General features: G+C 40.2%; 3 protein-coding genes across 3 annotated transcripts; 2 read left to right on the top strand and 1 right to left on the bottom strand.

The window, feature by feature from the left end:
* Positions 1 to 1,010: 1,010 nt before the first annotated feature.
* Positions 1,011 to 3,379, bottom strand: LOC116603404. Its single transcript, XM_032364530.2, has 4 exons — positions 3,187 to 3,379; positions 1,968 to 2,097; positions 1,387 to 1,421; positions 1,011 to 1,100 (listed from the first exon to the last, which is right to left on the bottom strand). Exons 1-4 carry the CDS (start codon positions 3,319 to 3,321, stop codon positions 1,068 to 1,070), a joined length of 333 nt encoding a protein of 110 aa, XP_032220421.1. The 5' UTR covers positions 3,322 to 3,379; the 3' UTR covers positions 1,011 to 1,067.
* A 242-nt stretch (positions 3,380 to 3,621) lies between these two features.
* LOC5519612 (N-acetyltransferase ESCO2) lies at positions 3,622 to 14,028 on the top strand. Its single transcript, XM_048726683.1, has 10 exons — positions 3,622 to 4,122; positions 5,833 to 6,828; positions 7,069 to 7,114; positions 7,693 to 7,824; positions 8,515 to 8,604; positions 9,918 to 9,995; positions 10,085 to 10,147; positions 10,378 to 10,451; positions 10,626 to 10,724; positions 11,167 to 14,028. Exons 1-10 carry the CDS (start codon positions 4,028 to 4,030, stop codon positions 11,288 to 11,290), a joined length of 1,797 nt encoding a protein of 598 aa, XP_048582640.1. The 5' UTR covers positions 3,622 to 4,027; the 3' UTR covers positions 11,291 to 14,028.
* A 2,786-nt stretch (positions 14,029 to 16,814) lies between these two features.
* LOC5519611 (bleomycin hydrolase) lies at positions 16,815 to 22,891 on the top strand. The gene is made up of 9 exons (XM_048725882.1): positions 16,815 to 17,069; positions 17,617 to 17,997; positions 18,400 to 18,492; positions 18,783 to 18,938; positions 19,208 to 19,360; positions 19,661 to 19,728; positions 20,272 to 20,389; positions 22,000 to 22,300; positions 22,586 to 22,891. The coding sequence occupies exons 1-9, from the start codon at positions 16,890 to 16,892 to the stop codon at positions 22,636 to 22,638; spliced, it is 1,503 nt and encodes a 500-aa protein (XP_048581839.1). The 5' UTR covers positions 16,815 to 16,889; the 3' UTR covers positions 22,639 to 22,891.
* The last annotated feature ends 96 nt before the right edge of the window (positions 22,892 to 22,987 follow it).

Here is a 22,987-nt window from a genome sequence, read left to right as displayed (position 1 = left end):
TCGTTTACATGCTTACAGGTTTTCTTGCCATCGTCATTCACATTCATGCTGCCGGACAATTTGAAAAATATGACTATTGCGATTTAACACATTGACCCCTCAACCGGCCTGTACCGGCTTTGGGAAGTACCCACAACCCAAAAAATTCATAAATGCAAACTAAACACATTAAGATGATAAGAAGATACTTAGTCATCAGTCTAAGGGATAAATGGTCTTGAAGATATGCATCCAACCAAGGTGTTGGCAACTACTCTTAAGCCAAATAATAGCACAGGTTCTTTGACAAATGTGAAATCGAACAAGGAAAGAAAAGCAGAATCACCCCTCTCCATAAAACGCTCAAAATACCACACAAGGGAGAGAGATCAGCAAACACAGCTCAAGACACAAATAGATACCTTTATTCTGATCCTCCAGGTTTATTTCCATGGCCTCAAAACACAATGTCCACTCCTTGAAGGCTTGTAAAACCACGAAGATGCCTTTACGGATTGCAAAGCATTCTGGGAGATCCTCTCCCAAAAGTCAGATGGTTTTTTATAAGTCTTTTCACCCCAAAGCCAAACAAATCAATTCCAGGTCATACAGACCCAGAATAGCAGTGTAAACAATCAATGTGGTTCAAGAAAAGACAGCATTTAGATGGTGATTCATTAGAAAATTGTTTTCTCATCCAGGCAAAGCCAAACAAGAAAAAATCATCATGAATCCACCTTGGCTTGCAAATATCCATAAGCAAAGCACTCAATTATGCCCCAATAGACTTCATGATGTCCTGAGACACTCTCCTAATATGCTCATAGCTGTATTTTTGATGAAGAATACAAGCAACGATCAACTTGTGCTTGCTTCAGCACAACGACGAGGGATTAAAAGTGGGGAGCGCAAAGCGATGTTGGAAAGCTTGGATACCGCTGACTAGGGGCTGTATAAAACTCAGAATAAGGGGGGGGGGGTATCTGTTTTCAGTCTGTTTTTTGTAAATTCAGCTAAAAAATAGCCAGGAGTCAATGGGTTAAATAAATTGTTATTAAAAAGATAAATCATCATAAAATTCGTGCGCATCACATGACTTCGCACTTGCTTTGCTTTTTATCCTGAAAACAAAAACAGAACATCTTATTAATGTCGTTATTTGCGTGACGTCATCTATCAGTGTCGTTATTGGCGTAACGACATCTATCAGGGTCGTTATTTGCGTTGATTGTTATCGCGTTGTTTAACGTGTTGTGATCGTTAATTCTTCCTGATCACTAACGTGTCGTGCCGTGACCATAATTTGTCGTAGTCTAGATCGTTGACACGTCGTTTCGTGATCAATAACTTGTCGTATCGTGATCGCTAACACGTCGTGTAGTGGTCGGTGGGCGTGTCGCCACTCACCTGCTCGTCCTCCTCGTTTCTCAGTTCGTGGTATTCTGTGATACAACAAAAAAAGTATATATATATATATATATATTCACAAATAAAAGGATTCTCAAGATAGAGGCCTGGGTATTTACTTGAAGCAGGTTGATTGCATAGCCTCTCGTGCTTTTTGGCATTGCAATGAATTCCGTTAGCTTAAAACATCCGTTATTGAAACTTGAATATAATACTTGATGGTAAACAGAGATCATTTAGTAGAATGAATGTCCCCCGGCCCATGAGTGAAGACAAAGAATGACAAAAAGACGCCTTTATTTGCAGTATATATTCTATTGAAGCCCTTGCTAACAGGGAATTCAGAGCATATTGCAAAAACGCTTCTACTTGCATGGAATGTGAATGGCGAGCACATTCCACGGTAATCAAGGAATTTTCTACTGTGTTTATCGGGCGTGGTCACATCTTTGGGGACCCAGGGAGTCGCGGAGATCGGACACACAGGAAGCGCGCGAGAAAGAAAGAAGACTCTCGCGCGCTCCCTGTGCCTCCGATTTCCGAGACGCCCTGGGTCCCCGAGGATGGCGGGTTCATCGTACCTGCGCTGTTAGAGAAGCGGACACTTCCTGAAGGCTCTCTGACGTTGTCGATGGGCTCGATTGGCTCTTGTTCTGTTTCTGTTACTGTTTTTAAATCTTTCCGGAGTTCCTTTAAATCGTGTAACTGAGTCTAAGAAGAGGGAACAAGCACAAGGGAGGATGTGAACTAATATCTTATCAATTTATTATCATTTGAGGGAATTTTCGCACATCTTTGGGTACACCTTCTTTTCTTGATAAGTAAACTTATTGTCATCATCATCACCATTATCATCATCATTATTGCTTTTTTTATTTTGGTTGTTGTAGGAATCATTATTTTTATCATAATTCATTCGGTGTTGTGTTGAAACTATTTGTAAAATCTCAAAACATTCTCAAATGGTCCCCCATCACCCATCAGCATAACTAGTATCAAGAGATGCTGGTATATTTTATCGCAGCATGTCACTTGTGCTACTCTTCACACACCGCTTTTAAAACTAAATGCCACCCCCTTCCTCATTTTAATCAGCGGCGTAGCCAGGACTTTTAACAGGAGGGGGCCCAAAAGGGACTTTCAAGGCATTTTCTCCTGTATTTTAGATAGTCTCATACATTTACTGTATTTTTGGCTGCTAAAGGGGTGGGGGGGGGGGGGGGGGGCAGGCCCCCAAGGCCACCCCTTGGCTACGCCCCAGTCATTATCTATAATAAGGCAAAGCTATCTATTCGTTCGATTATTATTTGGAGATCATGGTACGTCATACCGTTGTTTTATTGGTAAAGAGAATTTGTAACAAGAATAAAGTATTAGTAAGTTAATTAAGCGTCACAAGGACAATTATCTCATAATCAATTACTTTGTGATCAATAGAGTGATTCTCATTAACCCTTGAACTACACTTTAGCGTAATTGCGCTCTAATTCCATTCCTCTCTTTTGTGTTTTCTCGGCTTTGACTATCAGATTCACACTCGGCACTATGGGAGACCTATTGTACTGTAAACATTTTTAGTTTCCCAGACAAAACAAGTTATCTTAGACTTAGGTAAAGGCATACGCTTCTAGTAGGTAATACTTGTGCTCTTTAAATATTGAAGGTTTTCGGCGTGTTGAGTCAGGGTCGCAGTATCAAATACCCACATCTAGACTCGACAGGGACCATTTTTTATGGCGCAGTAAGTTTCCGGCGTGTCATGACAGAAAGGGCAGAGTGTTTATTACTTGGGTCACTTACCTCTAGAACTTTTATTTGCTCCGCTTGTTCTTGTGTCAGCTGAAGGTTTTCTTTTTTCAAGTCTTCTATCTGCTGTTGAATTCCCTCTATTTTCAGCTCATTTATTTTCTTATTCTCCATTCCTTCGAGTTCCATGTTGACGCACGGTTCGCTTGTCGAAGACTGGCGGATGTAAGCGTACCGGAAGTAGAATTACGGGCGTTCTCGTAGTACCGGAAGTGACAAGTCACATGACGAGGGCAAAGTCCGTATTTTTTATTTGTTCTTTTCTTTTTTAGAAAAATGTTAAGTACTTGCGTTGATTCACAGCAAGTAACATTCCTCGACGATTATTTGCTTTCCCCTCCCCCTTTACCATCTCCTCGGAATTCCTATCCTGATAATCCCTTTTTTCTCAAACTTTGTACATTTTACCACATATCACATATGCATACCGTATATGTCCGTCTAAATTCTTTTTTTCCCCTCATTTTCGCGAATGGAGTACGGGCAATGATCGTGGCCGCCCAGATCCTTCTCGGTCTATACCACAATGCATCACGACTTTACACCAGTTGCGCGCGAAAATACGACACTCGAAAGAACTCCATGTCAAGATGGCGGAGAAGCGAACTCTATCATTCATACAAGGAATAAGCGTCATGAAGTGGCTAAGTTAAAAACTGTCGCTTGATTAAGGACAAAAGAAAAAAACATAAGCTTCGTTTTAGCTATTTCTCCTTCCTGATTATCTTAAATTTGATTACTTCCTGGTTTGTAAGCTTGTTCTTTCACAGCAGCACAACTACAAGACCTTTATCGATAAACTGTTCTTTCTACGTGCCCTTAAATGCTCCACTGAATGAAAAGAACGGGGAAACTAATGGCCAAAAAGAAAACATCAGAGATTTCACCAAAAGCGAGTTCATTCAAGGGAGCCGATGCGAAGCTGCAAAGGTTTGTTGTTCAGTTGAGATCATTTGCTATTTTCATACCGGGGCCCAGTGAACAGCTCTGTTGTACAAGATTCCAACTTGCTATTACTAAGAATATATTATCCCTTTAAAATATGTTGTATTTTGAGACCTGATTCATACGTCGTGTGGAAAAAAAAAAACATTTGACGTTGATTCGGACGTCAAACAAAATGACCCCCAATGACTTGCTCTCAATAAATAGATTGCTTGCTGTCGAAGTTGTCTTGAATGAAATGAAGTTTCTGTTGCACAAAAGATCAAAATAAAATATAAGATTGTATTTGAATCGGTACAACAAAAGCTCGACGTTTGAATCAGTGTCGTGTTTTTGCCGTGCAGCACAACTGTTGCAGCCGTGCTCATGCCGAACTTATTCATTGTGCCGAACTTAAAGCCGCATTGTCACCAGTTTACTTCCGGCCGATTACGTTACAATCTCCGATGATTTTTAACGGAAAACGCGAAAAATATTTCAAAATATTGAAAGCAGTGTGTATATTGCAAGTTTCTTCGAGGATGTGATTGATAATTTAGAGCGGATGGCATGTTAAATATCACGGATTCTTATAGATTCTTTTGTCTTTAACGGTTGAGGTTTCCGTCGGGCCTCCGCAAGTGAACTGGTGACAATGCGGCTTTAACTGCTTCGGGCATATGCCCAATCCAGATGATTAAATTCGACACAGCAGAAGTGTGATTTATTAATAAGGCATATGCTAGGCTAAAAAGTTGATTCATTGCCAAATCAAGTTGTGAATTTTACGATGCAAACTGTGTGCCTGGCAATATAAAAAAAGTTGCATTGTCAGCAGTTTGCTTCCATAGGGCCGTCAGACACCTCGACTGTCAAGAGATAAAATATTCTATTAAAATCCATGCTATTTAACAGTCCATCCGCTCCAAATATTCAGTCACATCTTCAAAGAAACTTCCAACACACACCGCTTTTAGAATTGTGAAATATTTTCTGAGGTTGTTACGTAATACACCTGATGTAAACTGGTGACAAATCTGCTAAAACAGTCATCCATCATGGATAAATGTTATCTGTTATGAATAATTTATTTTGGTTTCAGGCCCATAAGTTACACTACTGCTGTGATGAATGTAATTGTTTGGATTGGGCACATGAACAATTCCATGTCATTGAGCACAACTCATTATTATCTTGTGCAACGTCTAAATCAATGTTGAACCCAATGTATATGTGTTGATACAAATATGCAATTAGATTCACAGTAGGGGGGATGTAGGAATCAGACCTAAGTGACTGAAAGATTTATTTACTATAATTCACCTCAGCCTTCTATAAACCAGACCTAGTCTGCTGTCAATCAAAGTTACCATAGAACAAAAAATGGGGGAGGGAACTTTTTCCCCTGCACTTGAGGAATGGTAGTCACAGATATCATGGTACATTCAGGGGTTTCATTAGGTCCCTGCGGTTGGCGGAAGAGCCAGCTACTTTTTTTTAAAAACTTCGACTTAGTTTTATTTGAACTAAAAAGATAAAATAACTTCCACCCCCTACTTATTAATCTCCACCGCCTGCTCTGAAAGTTAATGAAAGCCCTGACATTGGTAAAAGGTCAAACAGTTATTCTATTCCAAACATGTACATGTGTGTACATATCATTAAATCTTTTGAGAATTTGAAAATAGGTGTTTCAATTGACTTTTATCTTAACAGTTCATCCCCGGCAGACTGGCTCTCATCTATTGGGGGGATGGTGCTATCACCCGGACAAATCAGCTTGTCTAACAATGCTACACCTTCTCGAGACCCATCAAATGAGCACATCAAAAGTAGCTCTTTATCACCAACAAGTTGCTTACAACCTAAAAGCTTTTATGGATCAAGGATTGAATCTCTCTCATTTGCATACAGAAAGAAACCTCAAAGGAAATTAAAGAGAAAGGTGGAACTACCAAAAAAGAAAACTACACCAAAGCACAGCAAAAGAAAACTAAAGCATAGTCAGGGTGATGTTAAATATTCCAAAAGAACTGAGACTCAGTTGGGCAGGATGTCCAAACTTTCAATTCCTTTAACAGATGTTGTAAAGTATAGTCCTTCACCAAGAAGCTTTCCCCATTTAGTGCTCGGAAATGTCACTGCTAAAAACAATCAAGTCCATAAAAATGAACACTTTACTACCCTAAGCCCTAAGGATATTCTGGATTTAGAGAGTGACATCAAAGAGAAGGATGTTGATGAGGGCAGTCTAAAAGAGAACTCTCTAAGTCTAGTGGATAAAGTGCTTTTAGATCTGGAGTCAATCAGTTCAAGGGAGAGTCTCACAAGTGGTCTGGGCTCTATAAATTCTGGGATCTTCTTGAAAGGGAATAATGGGGAGTATGTGTTTTCAAATTCTAGTCCTTCAGATAATACCAATGGATTTTCAACATCCCCCCTTACATCTGATAAACTAGAACATTTTACTGATGAACTAGAAAGCCAAGCGGATTCTCAGGAAGAGAGGGTGGTTACTGTACCTATGTTTAACTCTCCTGATCAGTCGGATAAGAGCTACAGTCCAAGCCAGTCAGAAGGCAGCTCAACAAAGTCAAACAAATCGCCTGAACGCCAGACTTCAATTACAAAATTCTTCAAAGTATCACCCAAAGAGCACAGTATTAATGCTGATAGGGGTAATGTGGATATGACAGCTCGGAAGCAAGAAAGGTGAGCCATGCTTTGATGTTAGCTAACCACACTTTTCCCACTGACAGATTGAATAGGTATGAAATTATTTCTGCCAGGATATTAAGATGGAGCTCTATTAGTAATGTGTCAGCTCAGAATCATTTCTGTTGACTCTATGGGAATTCCAAAGATTTCAACCACACTGATGGTTACTTTTGAGATGGGCTTATTGTAGATGTTTTTATTATTTTTCTCTGATTACTAAGTCTTATTTTTCAGGTCACGGAAAAAGGTCAATGATAAAACTAAAGAACAAATGTACCTGGTAAGTTCCCCTTAATTTACTATAAATAGATAAAAGAAAGAAATAAGTTTTGGAAGCCAATTACCTTCATTGCAGCTTGGATGCTGCATTATGAGAGTGCGGATACAAAATGGTGGAGTCGAAGGCATAGAAGGGGTCTAAGGCATTTGCAGTATGACTCGTGTCTGACCACAGATCACATCTAAGATAGAAATTGTATGTTTCAATAGAGGGAGAAAAACTAGAGTACCCTGAAAAAAACCCTCAGAGCAAAGGCGAGGACCAGCTAACTTACCCTAGGTACCAGAGTCTCGAGCTTCGTTCATTTACTATGGGCCCTTTACAGACTATGGCCGCTTCGCAGCTTGTGTTGTCAAGTGTAGCTCGAGCCTCTGGTACCCAGGGTACAGCTAACTCAACTCACGTCAGAACTCTTGTGGTAAACTCTAGTGGTAAGAGACACATGTACTACAATATTGATGCCCTGCCAACAGTGCAACCAATTCTCCCATTTAATCTTTTACAAAATAATTTATCATACCTATATGTATAACAATTTCTGCTTACCCATAACAATGTTTATAAAAAAAATGTACTAGGACCTTGGCCAGCGTAATTTTGGCCACATCACATGTGCGACATGTGGCATGGTGTATATGTCTGCCCAGCCAGATGATGAGGCGGACCACATTCGCCACCACAAGAAGTTTGTCAACGGGCTAAAGTTCAATGTGAGTACTTTGATGGACTATGAAATATTGAAGGTGTTCATATCATTGTGCAATACATTCTACTGTGTTACAATATCTGGGTTCCCTGTGGTAAGAACAATTAAGTCCCGGATGCAGCCCTCCATCTTGGCTACAGAGCTAAACACTCGTGTTGTTGTCTTTCTCTGATCATCTCGTGAGATTATCTACTGTTAACCCACATCTTGAAACATACTGTGACCACCAGACAAAGTTTTAGGAAAGTTGGACAATAAGAATGTTCTGATTGAAACAAATTTTAATAAATAGTAGGAGGATTTCTATTGTTTTCTGATGTGCATTAAAGCATTTCTTTGCCATGCTAGTTGGCTAGTGAAGATGATGCCATGTTGGTTAACTCCACAAAATTGTCAAGGCTAAGATCCTAGGCCATGTCTGTTAGAAATCACCTTTTGGGGCTGTTTGTTTTTTTACTGTTTTATTATTTAACATTTGTTATTACTGTACATATAATCACATGAAACTACATAAAGCTTACAATGAGAACACAAAATGTATACACAAAATAACAACTTGACTATTTACAAATATTGTGATATTGTGCCTCTTTTATTATTGAAAGGTAAGGTGGAGCTGGATAGACACTTCAAGGTAGATTTTTAGGAGAAGTATTGTCTAATTCACTTGTTTGTTTGTTTGTCTGTATGACAGGGCTGGAAGAATGAGAGGGTGCTACAGGAATTCCATGATGGCCGAATAATAATGGTGACATCAGATGACCATTCCTCCTGGCTTAAAAAGGTAATGTTTTTATGCATGTATGTCCACAGGTAGCCCAGACAATGATTTTTTAAGCTTGTTTGTAGCTTGGTATCGGCTGTTCTTCTTAGAGGTACCACGAGTGGATTAAAGTTTTTTGAAATGTTGCCAATAAAATTGCCTTAATACTTAGAACATGTCTGGTTGTTGTCAAATCTTATGTCTAATATGCTGAAAAAGTGTGTGCCATCTCTCACGGACAAAAGGAGCAACTAGAAAACTCAAAAACCAAGGAATCACAATCCCTAGCTAATAGGGGGTATCGGGAAAGGTTTCTCCTTAGAAATGATTAGAAGAAGAGAAGCTGCAATTCAACCATTTTTCTAAGCGAGAGAAAGCACTCGCAAACGTGCCATTTTGGGCTCTCCACAGAGATCCAAAAAGTATTTCTCACAGCCAAAAACACCATTGAAGTCCAGAACTTCATGGTTTTCAAGCAAATCACAGTTAATGTTCAGGTGAAAAAAAAATAAACCACAATGTTGATAGGATATCACTTTTGAAGACTTTTGTTTGCGTCTTGCACGACAGCAAGTGCTCGTATTTTGTAAACAATCATTTCAAAGAGGTTTTAAAACTGCCACAATAGTATCGATTAAATACTTAAATATTAGATTAAACTATAGAATAAAAACTGATTTTTTGAAATCCCTTTCAACTTCCATTTGCTGTTAGATTCACTTCTGATATCCTGTCAGTCTATGTTTATTCTTTGTAAATATGACTTTACTTATTAATACGAGAAAACAAATCTCAAGCTTAGCAGATCATACATAAAGCCACATACCTTATTCGTAATACATTTCACAGAAAATAGTGTGGAACCTACCACCAAAAAGTACCACCAAGACTGGGCCGATGAAGCAAGGATTCGTGCTTTTCAATGCCCATACAAACGTGTTGGAAAAACTGCAAACTCGCATGAATTTCCCGCCAAACACTCTGAACACAGGGCCCCCAATAAGGCAGAGAAAAGTCAGAAATATTTTGGGCGTAGTTTTTTTATAGCATAGCATATAAAATTTCTTATAGAATAAAATAAAGATAATATATAGCATAGTAATCTGTTATATAAATTAAACTTAAATAAGAGATAACAGATTACTTACCTTGCTCCGAAAACTGATAGTTCTGAATTTTAGACCGTAAAAAGGTATGAAATCCTTATCAAATGCGCCGATTCCAAGCTACGAACAAGCTTCGAAACCATTGCATGGTCTATCTGTGGTATGAGATCTTAGCTGGGTTTATATTATTTTATAAGGTTCTCAGTCAAGATTGCTTCATTTCCATAGGTGGAAGAGATCAGGAAAGTTGTCGACAGTGAATTGGGCTTTGCTGCAGATCTGCCATATAGAAAAAATGAGTCAAAGGTGAATTTTATATTGAAATTAAAGTTTGTATACTATACTGCTGCAGTGAATAAACATTTTCATGTATTGTTTCACTCATTTTCCACCAGACATTCCTTTTTATTGCTAACAAAAAGGTAGTTGGATGCTGTGTGGCGACCCATATTGACAAGGTAAGATTACATCACTTTTTTGTTAACAAAACTTTAGCAGCCTAGATCTCATTGTTTATGAGGTTCACAACTTGTTTACAATGCTCATGTTTGCTGTTGTACCAGCTCTGAGGCCCAGAAAAAAGTGTGAAATAAAATACACATAATATACTTAAATTCAAAAAGTATTTTAATAAGTATTTCAGATAAAGAATTATCAATTTATATTTTTGAGTATTCTGTCTCTCTAGGGCTACCCAGTGTTACCAAGCACCCCAAACAAGGACTCCACCCCAGATCGACAAATTGCTGCTTGGTGTTGTAGGTGAGTGTTTAGTTCTTTTGCTACTTTATGTGATAGTAAGATACATAGTAAGAATGCAGGCTTCAGATCTTTTGGTGCCTACATCATGTTACATACGGTATACCTATCTTACGAAGAGGAGTTAAACAATATTAATTGATCAATACTTATTAATAATATTTGGTGTCATTGTAGCCCCACCCCTGTACCTGCGCAGTGCGGTATCAGTAGAATATGGGTGTGGAAACAGTCCCGTAGGAAGCAAATTGCTACCAGACTGATTGACTGTGTTAGGTAAGTTATTAAAGATAAAGCTGCTTTGTTTTATTGACATTGGCCTCTGATACTAGGATGCACTTGTCTCAGGACTATTTTAGGATAAAGGAATATATAAAATATGACCAAATGCATAATGAAATGTAATCAAACTTTTTACTGCAGGCATTGCCTTTGATGTTGACAGCATTTGCTGAAACAGGTGTATACATACCTGCTTCAGAAAACCTGTTGTTGTTGTCAACCCCTGGTTCTGACAAGAGTTGATTTGGTTCTCCTAGGGTTTTTCTCCAGGTTTCCTTGTTCTCCTTGTTCCACCTAAATAATACATCATTCCAGCTGCAAGGAGGTTTAACTTGCCAAGAGTTTGAGGGTTTTTTTAGAATAAATGATTGCTCTTAGCATTTGTCTCAATAATCATGTTTATATTGACACAAATTTGTTCCTTTTTCTTTGGCAGGAACTGTTTTATTTATGGCTACCCTATTCCTAAAGAGGCACTTGCTTTTTCCGACCCCACTCCGGATGGCAAGAGACTGGCAACAGCATACGTGGGCACTCCAGAGTTCCTGGTCTTCAGATGACAGTCTGTGTGGGCATTCCAGTGTTACTGGTCTTTAGATGACAGCCTATGTGTGCATTCCAGAGTTCCTGGTCTTCAGATGACAGTCTATGTGGACATTTCAGAGTTCCTGGTCTTCAGATGACAGTCTATGTGGGCATTCCAGAGTTCCTGGTCTTCAGATGACAGTCTATGTGGGCACTCCAGAGTTCCTGGTCTTCAGATGACAGCCTATGTGGACATTCCAGAGTTCCTGGTCTTCAGATGATAGCCTATGTGGGCATTCCAGAGTTCCTGGTCTTCAGATGACAGCATACGTGGGCACTCCAGAGTTCCTGGTCTTCAGATAATAGCCTATGTGGGCATTCCAGAGTTCCTGGTCTTCAGATGACAGCATACGTGGGCATTCCAGAGTTCCTGGTCTTCAGATGACAGTCTATGTGGGCATTCCAGAGTTCCTGGTCTTCAGATAATAGCCTATGTGGGCATTCCAGAGTTCCTGGTCTTCAGATGACAGCCTATGTGGACATTCCAGAGTTCCTGGTCTTCAGATAATAGCCTATGTGGGCATTCCAGAGTTCCTGGTCTTCAGATGACAGCCTATGTGGACATTCCAGAGTTCCTGGTCTTCAGATGACAGTCTATGTGGGCATTTCAGAGTTCCTGGTCTTCAGATGACAGTCTATGTGGGCATTCCAGAGTTCCTGGTCTTCAGATAATAGCCTATGTGGGCATTCCAGAGTTCCTGGTCTTCAGATGACAGCCTATGTGGACATTCCAGAGTTCCTGGTCTTCAGATGACAGCATACGTGGGCACTCCAGAGTTCCTGGTCTTCAGATGACAGTCTATGTGGGCATTCCAGAGTTCCTGGTCTTCAGATAATAGCCTATGTGGGCATTCCAGAGTTCCTGGTCTTCAGATGACAGCCTATGTGGACATTCCAGAGTTCCTGGTCTTCAGATAATAGCCTATGTGGGCATTCCAGAGTTCCTGGTCTTCAGATGACAGCCTATGTGGACATTCCAGAGTTCCTGGTCTTCAGATGACAGTCTATGTGGGCATTTCAGAGTTCCTGGTCTTCAGATGACAGTCTATGTGGGCATTCCAGAGTTCCTGGTCTTCAGATAATAGCCTATGTGGGCATTCCAGAGTTCCTGGTCTTCAGATGACAGCCTATGTGGACATTCCAGAGTTCCTGGTCTTCAGATGACAGCCTATGTGGACATTCCAGAGTTCCTGGTCTTCAGATGACAGCATACGTGGGCACTCCAGAGTTCCTGGTCTTCAGATGACAGTCTATGTGAGCATTTCAGAGTTCCTGGTCTTCAGATGACAGTCTATGTGGGCATTCCAGTGTTACTGGTCTTCAGATGACCGCCTATGTGGGCATTTCAGTGTTTCACCCTTTTAACATAAGGATGAACCAGTGGGAAAGCTACTGAAAACAATCCCTAACGATGATTTGTTGCGGCAGTAAAGATTGTACAAGAAAGAGCTTACATCACCCCCAAAGGGAAATTTACTGAAAACTATCCCCACCCCTGATAGGATTTAAATGTAAAGATACCACAAGGAATAACTTAATTAATATCCCCAAGGAAAGGTTACTTAGTGGGAACTATACCCACCCCTGATAGGATTTAACGGTAAAGAGGAATAACTTTTCTCATCTCCCCAAGGGAAAGTTACTGACAACTATCCCCACCCTTGATAGGATTTAACGGTAAAGAGGAATAACGTTTCTCATATCCCCAAGGGAAAGTTACTGACAACTATCCCCACCCTTGATAGGATTTAACGGTAAAGAGGAATAACGTTTCTCATACCCCCAAGTGAAAGTTACTGACAACTATCCCCACCCTTGATAGGATTTAACGGTAAAGAAGAATAACGTTACTCATCTCCCCAAGGGAAAGTTACTGACAACTATCCCCACCCTTGATAGAATTTAACGGTAAAGAGGAATAACTTTTCTCATCTCCCCAAGGGAAAGTTACTGACAACTATCCCCACCCTTGATAGGATTTAACGGTAAAGAGGAATAACGTTTCTCATATCCCCAAAGGAAAGTTACTGACAACTATCCCCACCCCTGACTGGATGTGACTAGTCTGTCTTTATCAATTATTTTGAATGCAGAGTTAACCTGTGCAACACGTTTGCCTTGGAATATTTCAAGACAATTTATAAATTTTCTTATCTTACTAGATGTTTCCCCTCGAATGAGTGCATTGGGAATAAGTATGTTTTACTCGGTCACTGAAAGACAAAGAAATGTGAGAAGTCTAGTGAGATATTCGAGGAGGTACTGATATGTATCGACAATATATTTTTGCAAACTAAGTTGCTGTCGAATCCGTTGTATCGCGACCCGCGTTTTCAAAACACGATTTGTTTTGGTTTTCAATTTCGCCAGTAAAACCATTCTGAGCCAATCAGAATCCCGCTTTGTGAACTTCCCGAGCTATCCTCTGGACGAAAACCAGAAAGTGCCGCGACAGAAAGCCAGGCAATTGCACTAGGCGAGAGATAGCAAGAATCTGATTGGCTTAGAATTGACTGGCGGAACAGAAAATCCCAAAAGACAAAAACAAATCGATGTTTCGATAATACGGCGTCGCGATACAACGGATTCGACAGTAAGGTAGCTGTTTTATCAAATTGGCAGTCATAATGTGATTCTCTCTTAGAAAAGCTTTTTAGAAATGCTATTTAAATTACCAATAGAACGAAAGCGATTAAAGAGTACTTCTTGGTAATTGTGGTAGCTTGTTTTAACCTTTTATAGACTATACTACACTTTGGGTTTGGATGTTTTGATACACCAACAGTGAATTCGTCACAAGTTTTTATCGCGCAAATCTTCCTAGTGTTCATTATTGAATCCACATTCACTGAGGCGTAGTAGCTCACTGAGTGGATAGTCTTTAAACAGGCGATATTCTAGCCATGAGGATTTTTACTCTTATGCTAGGCTTGAGTTTCGCGGCCGTCTGCGCTGGTCTTACGCCATACCAAGAAGCCGAATTTCGTAGACTGAAAAGTGTAGTCGATAGTCTTCTCGAGAGTGGGTCTCATCAAAGCCCTGCAAGGGGTCGGGGCTATGGTAAGCAAAGGAATGATAGAAAAGGGTCACCCTTTTCTCGAATAAACATCCGGTGTTTCGAGTATAGTGGGTAAGTTTCTTGAGTTGTATCCTGGTTACAGAGTCTTTAACGTCTATTTAGTGGCCAGCGAGCTTGCGGAAGAGACGTTCGTGGCTCTGGAACCAGGGTACTTGAGTTGCAAAGTGGATTCCAATGTTTAGTCTCGATCACCTTCACATCCTTTTCCTAAGACTGTGCAAAAGCTCTACTTCATATTCAACAATAATCAATGAAAATAACTTATTTTGCTTGTCTGACATAAAATTTTGGCCAATTCATTTCTGAATTTTGTAGCCTTTAATTCTGTTTTGGTTTCAAAGTTAAGAAAACCATCTTCTGAAATATTAAATTTCCACTTCTCTTATCATTGCTTCTGCTCGTACTTCCTTAATTTGATTAGTGAAAATAACGTGGCAAGCAGTCATATAATGTAACAGCATTTTTCTGGATTAAGAAAATAGCACCATGTTTCTAGTTATCGGTAGCTTCTGATTTAGCATGAGGGCTTGAGAAACGCCGCCTTACAAATACGAAAAGTTCTGGGCTAGAAAATTTCACATCGAAAATATACTGTCACGTGGACCGTTTCTAGGGAACGGAAGGGACACGCCCCTATAGGCCTATCAGGCGCGTAGCCAAGATTTTGGGTGGGGATGGGCATTTAGCCGTTCATTTTCTCTACCAGGTATCTTCTCCTAGTCTTGCAGTATTACCATCTAGCAGTATTTAGAAAACGTTGGCTGTAACGCCTCTTTCTGAATGCCATTTCTTATGCCATTTCTAATATAAAACCCTATGGGAAGATACCCCCGGGCGGTGGTTCTTTTGAACCCTCAAAACCCTTTTGAATGCGGACAGACCTGGAAAAAACAGCGAAACCAGCCAAGTCGACAGGCTCTTTTATCAGAGCCTGGTATGTTAGAGAATCAACAAACCTTCTAAACCTTTTTCTTCATCATTATATGATAAGTAGTCGTTATTCAGCAGGCCACTCAAGACGAGATGATAATAGCGATGGCATGACAAGACGACATATGAAACAGCTGGATGAGAAAAGACAAGAGAAAAGTAAGAGCTATTTTCTTTCTTTGAGCCACACAACGTCGTTCAAAGACACTGCTAGCTACCTGTCTTATTGGCCCCTCCCCCATTACAGGGGCGGGTCTAGGGATGGGCGGAACAGGACCCGGCCACCCCTATTTTGAGATATATGGCTTAGAAATCACAAGAAATATAAGGATATCCAAGGATATCCCCCTCCTCCCCCCCTTCCCCCCCCCCTTCCCCCCCCACACACACACACTTTTTTTAAAACCTTGCTTCGGCCCCCCTCTTTGGAAGTCCTGGATCCGCCCCTGAGGAAAGACAAGTATTCTTCCTTTATTCTAGTCGCTGAGGACGAACTCGCTCGCCGGTGGTTCTGGGACTGTGGCGTCCATAACCCAATCACCAAGAGCTGTTGCCATGGTCACCTGTACATTCGCGCCACGCATGCGTGCTGTCATGACAAAGTTGTGAAGAAGGTCGCGTGCGGCGAGGAGCTGTACAGCCCTTGCAAGGAGGGCTGCTGCGTCGGCAAGAATGGCGTCAGGAAAGTCTTCTCGACAACCCTAAAAAAATGCTGTGACGGAAAAGTCCGTTTTCGGTTATTATCTTTCTTCAGTAGATTTCGATCTGAGAGTACTTTTGGAATCAGAAAAGGGCAACTCTCTGTTGCACAGAATTACACTTTAACAATTTAAAAATTGTTAAAGTGTAATTCTGTGCAACAGAGAGTTGCCCTTTTCTGATTCCAAAAGTACTCTCAGATCGAAATCTACTGAAGAAAGATACAGCTATTGTACGTTTTGCCGTGTTTTACCCTAGCATTAATTCAACAAAAAGTAAAAAATAAGTAATCCGTTCTTGGTTCAAAATAAAATTTGGGTCGTGTGCCAGAATGACCGTTTAAAATTCTCTAGAACCATCTCCACAGGCGAACCAGGATATGGTAAGTCTCGTGATCCCGAAGTTATTTGAAGTTATGTGGTCAGTTTTGTTTTCACAGAGCGGAGTGAAGGTGGGGGTTATCACTCGGCTTTCAGGCTGAATAGCAAGTTTTGCTGGTGCGAAGGCGAAAGCAAAAGTGTCTCAAAACTTAGTTTGCTAGCCGGCTCTCTTATCTGGGCTAGTCGGAAATGTTTTTGAAAATACAGGATTCTATATTAAAAAACAAAACACTTCGAGCGACTACATGGCCCTACATCGAACGAGAGCTGGCTAGCAGGCTTCTCTTGGCGTGTCTTCATTCTTGTAAAATATATCACCCATTGCATGTATCTATTTGCATGTTCCTTTGCTCTTTATGAAAAAACAAACAAACTGCGATAGAATGCATAAAGAATTCCGTTCGCAGAAATTCTTCACAGGGAGTCCACATACAAAGGATTTGTATAAACACCCATGAGCGCTTGCGTACCCACCTCGTTACCAAGATGGCGGATGAGAAGAAAGAAGTCGGAGTTTCTCTGAAGCAGTTAGCTTTGATGCAAACTGCTTTCAACAGCGACCCCAAGAATTCTTTAGCTCAGAACTTCGCCTCAAATCATGACGTCCTCGATCTCTGCATTGATCGTAAAGTCGTCGAGAAAACGAACCATGTTTTCACTCACAAAGTAAGTTAGCGAATAGTTGCCGGTTTGTCATAGTTTACTTACAAACTACAGAAGAACGCGAATGGATTCTTGTATTAAGGTGCAAGGAACGATGTCCAAAAATGGCGATCTAGAAGGGTTGATCTTTAAAAATTTTGTGACAATTTGTTTAGGCCTACAGATGGCTTATTTTTATAACTTACTTTAAGACTTAAACTTAATTTTTATGTTTTCTTTATACCTAAGTTTATTATTAATTTTAAGTATAAAGATAAGGATTACGCTGATTGATTCAAACTGAAAGGGGTGTTTTTTTAAGAATAACCTAATTGTATAAAGCTTTTTTTATGTGGCAACTGAATGAACTGTTACATTTCACAAGGAATCAAACATGCCAGCATTATTGAGGACTGGGATTTCAGTTGATGGAGTGTCCAGCACTTTTTTGGTCGTAGTGCCTCCTCCCAAATATGTATTTTCTTCTGTTCTCTATGATACCATAAGACGGCATCTCAGAGTTAACTATGTTAACTACAAAGAAACGTTTTATTCTGATTATAATTTTTAGGTGAAGGAAGTCAAGCCAATGACAAACCAGAAATCTTCTGGTAGATGCTGGATCTTTGCATTGTTAAACGTCATCAGACAGAAGTTTGTCCAAGAAAAGAATCTAGATGAATTTGAATTTAGTCAGCAGTATCTTTTCTTCTGGGACAAAATTGAAAGGTCCTACTTTTTTATCAATGCTTTCCTTGACCTGGCCAAGAAAGGTGAAAAGCCAGACAGTAGACTATTTATGTTCCTTCTGAGTAATCCCATGAATGATGGTGGACAGTGGGACATGCTGGTGAATCTGATTGAGAAATATGGAATCATGCCCAAGGCTGCTTGGCCAGAGTCAGTCAATTCAGGGAAAACACGACGCATGAATGTTATCCTTAACCACAAGGTACTTACATAGGGGGAAAGCCAGGTAACATGTTGGGGAGATTATAAAAAAAAAACAAAGAATTATCTTTACCAAGGGTACCCAAGGCCAATTTTAAAAATCTATTTTAACTGCAAGGAGTCGGTCAACATTAGATTTAACCATGGATAGTAGACTATCCTCTGTCGTAGATTGACAGAGGATGATAACTCCTGTCTATTCCAAATTCATGAATGACATCTAATCACATAGGCATTTGGTATATACCAAATGTATGCACTTGGCATTGGTATAAACCATATGTATGCACTAGAAAATGGTTAAATGTATAGCAAAATGGCCATAACCATTATGACCTATGACCTGTTTACATTGAGTTGTTCGTGCATTGAGCTGTAGTATAAACAAGTTTTGTTCCCCCAGCACCGTGAGTTTGCCATGAAGTTTGGCAAGATGGTGGCAGCTGGGGCTAGTGAGGTAGAGCTCCAGACGACCAAGAACAACATGATGGCAGAGGTATGCAATGATTTAGTATTTGCAAGGGCAATTTAATTTTATGGAATATGATCAAATGTACTTCACATCTGACTGCCGTCACTCATCATTGAAGATTTTACTACAGGTTGGCCTCCCCATCACTTCTGTTATTTAAAAAAGTGAAATAAGAAACAGAACCTCATGCATAACATCCTTTTTCAGAAAGACAAGGGATTCTCAGTCCCCGCATTGTTTAGGGAGTACTGTATTTGTGAAGGGCAAGTATCAGATAAGGAAAATCATTTTGTCTGCTGTTTTGTACTTTGCAGATTTATCGTATTGTTTCCATCTGTATTGGTTCCCCGCCTGCCAACTTCACCTGGGAGTATTACGATAAAGACAAGAATTTTTTTAAACTGGAAGATATTACACCTCTGCAGTTCTATACAGAGCATGTGAAGCCCTTGTACAATATAAAAGACAAGGTGAATAAGCCTATTTGTTAAGGGTGTTTTTGTACATCATGTGTTAAATGATACAGTTAGAAAACAAAAAAAGAATTATCTACTTTGTTCAAAGTTGTGTTAAATGATACAGTTGGGAAACAAAAAAAGAATTATCTACTTTGTTCAAAGTTGTGTCCCTCTGAAGACACATTTTTTTTATTTTTGCAAGGAAAACCCAGGCTTTCTATGAATTTAATCCAATCTTTAATACTGCTGTTATTCTTACCTTTTATTATATCTTTGCAAAGGTTTGCTTTGTTAATGACCCTCGTAATCCATACGACAAGATGTATACTGTCGAGTACCTGGGTAATGTCACTAATGGAGGGTTAGTGCGCTATAACAATCAACCAATAGAAGTCCTGAAGTACCTTGCAGCAGCATCACTACGAGCTAATGAGGTTTGTCATTTAAGCAGCAATGGGAAGAATATTTAGTGAATTGTTATAGCTCCATACATGCCAAGATGGTACAGGAACTGTAGGTGGGTCAGAAATTAAACTGTTATGGTTCAAATCTAATCCTAAAAAAATTACAGTGCTGTTAGCCTGGATTCAAACTACGGTACCCACAGCTGTCAAATACTTTCATTGATACCCTTGAACAGATAGTTTTAGGCTTTTGTTTAATGAATACAATTATAGTTAATTGGCTTTTCAGCACAACAAAGTCAAATGATAAGGTCTATCTTTATTCTGCAGCCTGTCTGGTTTGGATGTGATGTTGGGAAGCATTTTGAGAGGAAGTTTTCTGCATTGGACTTGAACATGTGAGTTGTTATTCCCTAATCTATCTTATTCTTTGTCTACTTATTCCCCACAAGATGTTAATCTGATGTTTTTATCATTTCATGCCAAGAAAATTGTGCAGTTCGTGTGGTATTTGTGTGTTTTCAAGGCAAAACATCAGTTAAATGTAGTCATGGGGTTATAATGATTCAACAAGTATACTCTCTAGTTCAACCATAATCATGTGCTAGTGTTTGGCCTATCAATTATGTTCTAGAGTTTGGCGTATAAATGTTAATGATATGCTCTAGTTCAGCCATAATTAAGTGCTACTGATGAGAAAGTACGCAGCTGCTTTGTCTCATATTATCTTTGTTCTACAAAGGAGTTCCTTTGTCTCTATTCTTCTCGTTCTTTGTGTCGAGGTGTGGACATTGTTTATTTGCCCAATCAACTTGCAGCTTGTAAGAGCTGCGTACTGACCCCTACTGATTGGCTTATGAATGTTAATGATATTCTCTAGTTCAGCCATAATTATGTGGTACTGCTTGGCTTATCAATGTTAATGATATGCTTTATTTCAGCCATAACTATAAGCTTGCATTTGGCTTATCAATGCTCAAGTTGAACAAGACTGAGCGTCTGCTGTATGGGGACTCTCTCATGACCCATGCCATGGCCCTCACTGGACTCAGCTATGAGGTAATTACACTACCAGAACACCATAGGGAAGCTGAGCTGTTGGGTTAAGGAGAAAACAATACCTCCAGTGGAGGTCAAGGGGAGGAAATAATACCACAGGGTGGAGGTGTTGGGTCAAGGTGAGGAAATAATACCACAGCGGGAGGTGTTGGGTCAAGGTGAGGAAATAATACCACAGGGTAGAGGTGTAGGGTCAAGGTGAGGAAATAATACCACAAGGTAGAGGTGTAGGGTCAAGGTGTGGAAATAATACCACAGGGTAGAGGTGTTGGGTCAAGGTGAGGAAATAATACCACTGGGGTAGAGGTGTAGGATCAAGGTGAGGAAATAATACCACAAGGGGAGGTGTTGTGTCAAGGTGAAGAAATAATACCACAGGGTAGAGGTGTTGGGTCAAGGTGAAGAAATAATACCACAGGGTAGAGGTGAAGGGTCAAGGTGAGGAAATAATACCATAAGGGGATGTGTTGGGCAAAGGTGAGAAAATAATACCATAGGGGGAGGTGTTGGGTCAAGGTGAGGAAATAATACCATAAGGGGATGTGTTGGGCAAAGGTGAAAAAATAATACCATAGGGGAAGGTGTTGGGTCAAGGTGAGGAAATAATACCACAGGGTAGAGGTGTTGGGTCAAGGTGAGGAAATAATACCACAGGGTAGAGGTGTTGGGTCAAGGTGAGGAAATAATACCACAGGGGGAGGTGTTGGGTCAAGGTGAGGAAATAATAACATAGGGGGAGGTGTTGGGTCAAGGTGAGGAAATAATACCATAGGGGGAGGTGTTGGGTCAAGGTGAGGAAATAATACCACAGGGTAGAGGTGTAGGGTCAAGGTGAGGAAATAATACCACAGGGTAGAGGTGTTGGGTCAAGGTGAGGAAATAATACCACAGGGTAGAGGTGTTGGGTCAAGGTGAGGAAATAATACCATAGGGGGAGGTGTTGGGTCAAGGTGAGGAAATAATACCACAGGGTAGAGGTGTTGCGTCAAGGTGAGGAAATAATACCACAGGGTAGAGGTGTTGGGTCAAGGTGAGGAAATAATACCATAGGGGGAGGTGTAGCGTCAAGGTGAGGAAATAATACCACAGGGTAGAGGTGTTGGGTCAAGGTGAGGAAATAATACCACAGGGTAGAGGTGTTGGGTCAAGGTGAGGAAATAATACCATAGGGGGAGGTGTAGCGTCAAGGTGAGGAAATAATACCACAGGGTAGAGTTGTTGGGTCAAGGTGAGGAAATAATACCACTAGGGTAGAGGTGTTGTGTCAAGGTGAGGAAATAATACCACAGGGTGGAGGTGTTGGGTCAAGGTGAGAAAATAATACCATAGTGGGAGGTGTAGCGTCAAGGTGAGGAAATAATACCACAGGGGGAGGTGTTGGGTCAAGGTGTGGAAATAATACCACTAGGGGGAGGGACTTTGTCAAGGGGACAAAACAATGTGTTGGCTAAGGTAAGGCCTCACAAAGCTGTGCTTCACAAGTGTAGCTGATGATCTCACTATGTAGCAATAACATGTCGAGGGTGGTGTGACCGTGTGCTCAATCGGGATTAAGAGCTTAACCACTGTGTGGGATAAATATCTGAAAAACAATTGGCACCAATTTCCAGGATGTAGCTGAGGTGAAGAAGGGCGAATCTTCTGACGAAGAAAAAGGACACAAACAGCCTGACAAACCGGTTGAACTGGTTCCCGTCAAGACGAGCAAGTGGCGTGTTGAGAATTCGTGGGGCGATGACAAGCCGGAGAAGGGCTACCTTCTGATGACGGATGAATGGTTCTCTGAGTTCGTCTTTGAGGTCGTCGTGGACAAGAAGTTCGTACCAGCTGATATCCTGGCCATTCTTGTCCAGGAACCGGTCGTCCTCCCTGCCTGGGACCCAATGGGTGCACTGGCTTGTGGCAACTGCTGTAAGGAACTCGTGGGAGGCTCTAGCCTGTGAAATAATGATTTATTTATTGTATATTCAATAATGTACGAAATCGTCCTCGGAAACCCAGGAAAAAAATGGAATTAAAGGTCTTTTTCAAAACTAACATTGAAATGTGCTGCTTCTATCCTAAGTGATTGTCACGCGAAGTTATTTTAAGTTCTTGATTTTCGCGGTGTTCTTATTTTTTTTTTTTAGTTGCACAATGCAAATTCTTCGCAAAAGCGCAATAGTTGATTAACACAATTTTTGTTTCAATTTTCAGTATCGCATACTGCAGGATTTTATAAGAGACATTTATCTCAGATCTCTCTTTGATCGTATGCTTATTTTTATTGTGTTAGAAAATCGATCCTGTGTTTTCTTTGAAGAAATTATGCAATCTATATTTTCATCGTTTCTCTCCTGGAGATAAACGCGAAATATTCTCACGAATACCTATTAGAAATACTACCATTCTGTAAATGAAACAGACAGATGACAAATATTACCAGTAGAGTATTATTGTATCACTGCTTGTAACGCCTTCCAAGAATTGCATGTAAAATGATTAAAGTGGATTTAATCCATACTTTATATTTGTTTTATTTATTTCACCGAGTTTTTAATTTCATTCATAATTTTGCTTTTCATACATGTATTTCTATAGATACTATTATTACTAAGT

Source organism: Nematostella vectensis, chromosome 4, assembly GCF_932526225.1.
Source record: "Nematostella vectensis chromosome 4, jaNemVect1.1, whole genome shotgun sequence".
Lineage (NCBI taxonomy): Eukaryota > Metazoa > Cnidaria > Anthozoa > Actiniaria > Edwardsiidae > Nematostella > Nematostella vectensis.
The sequence above is the reverse complement of the archived record's forward strand: the minus strand, read 5'-3'. Positions and strand labels throughout refer to the sequence as shown.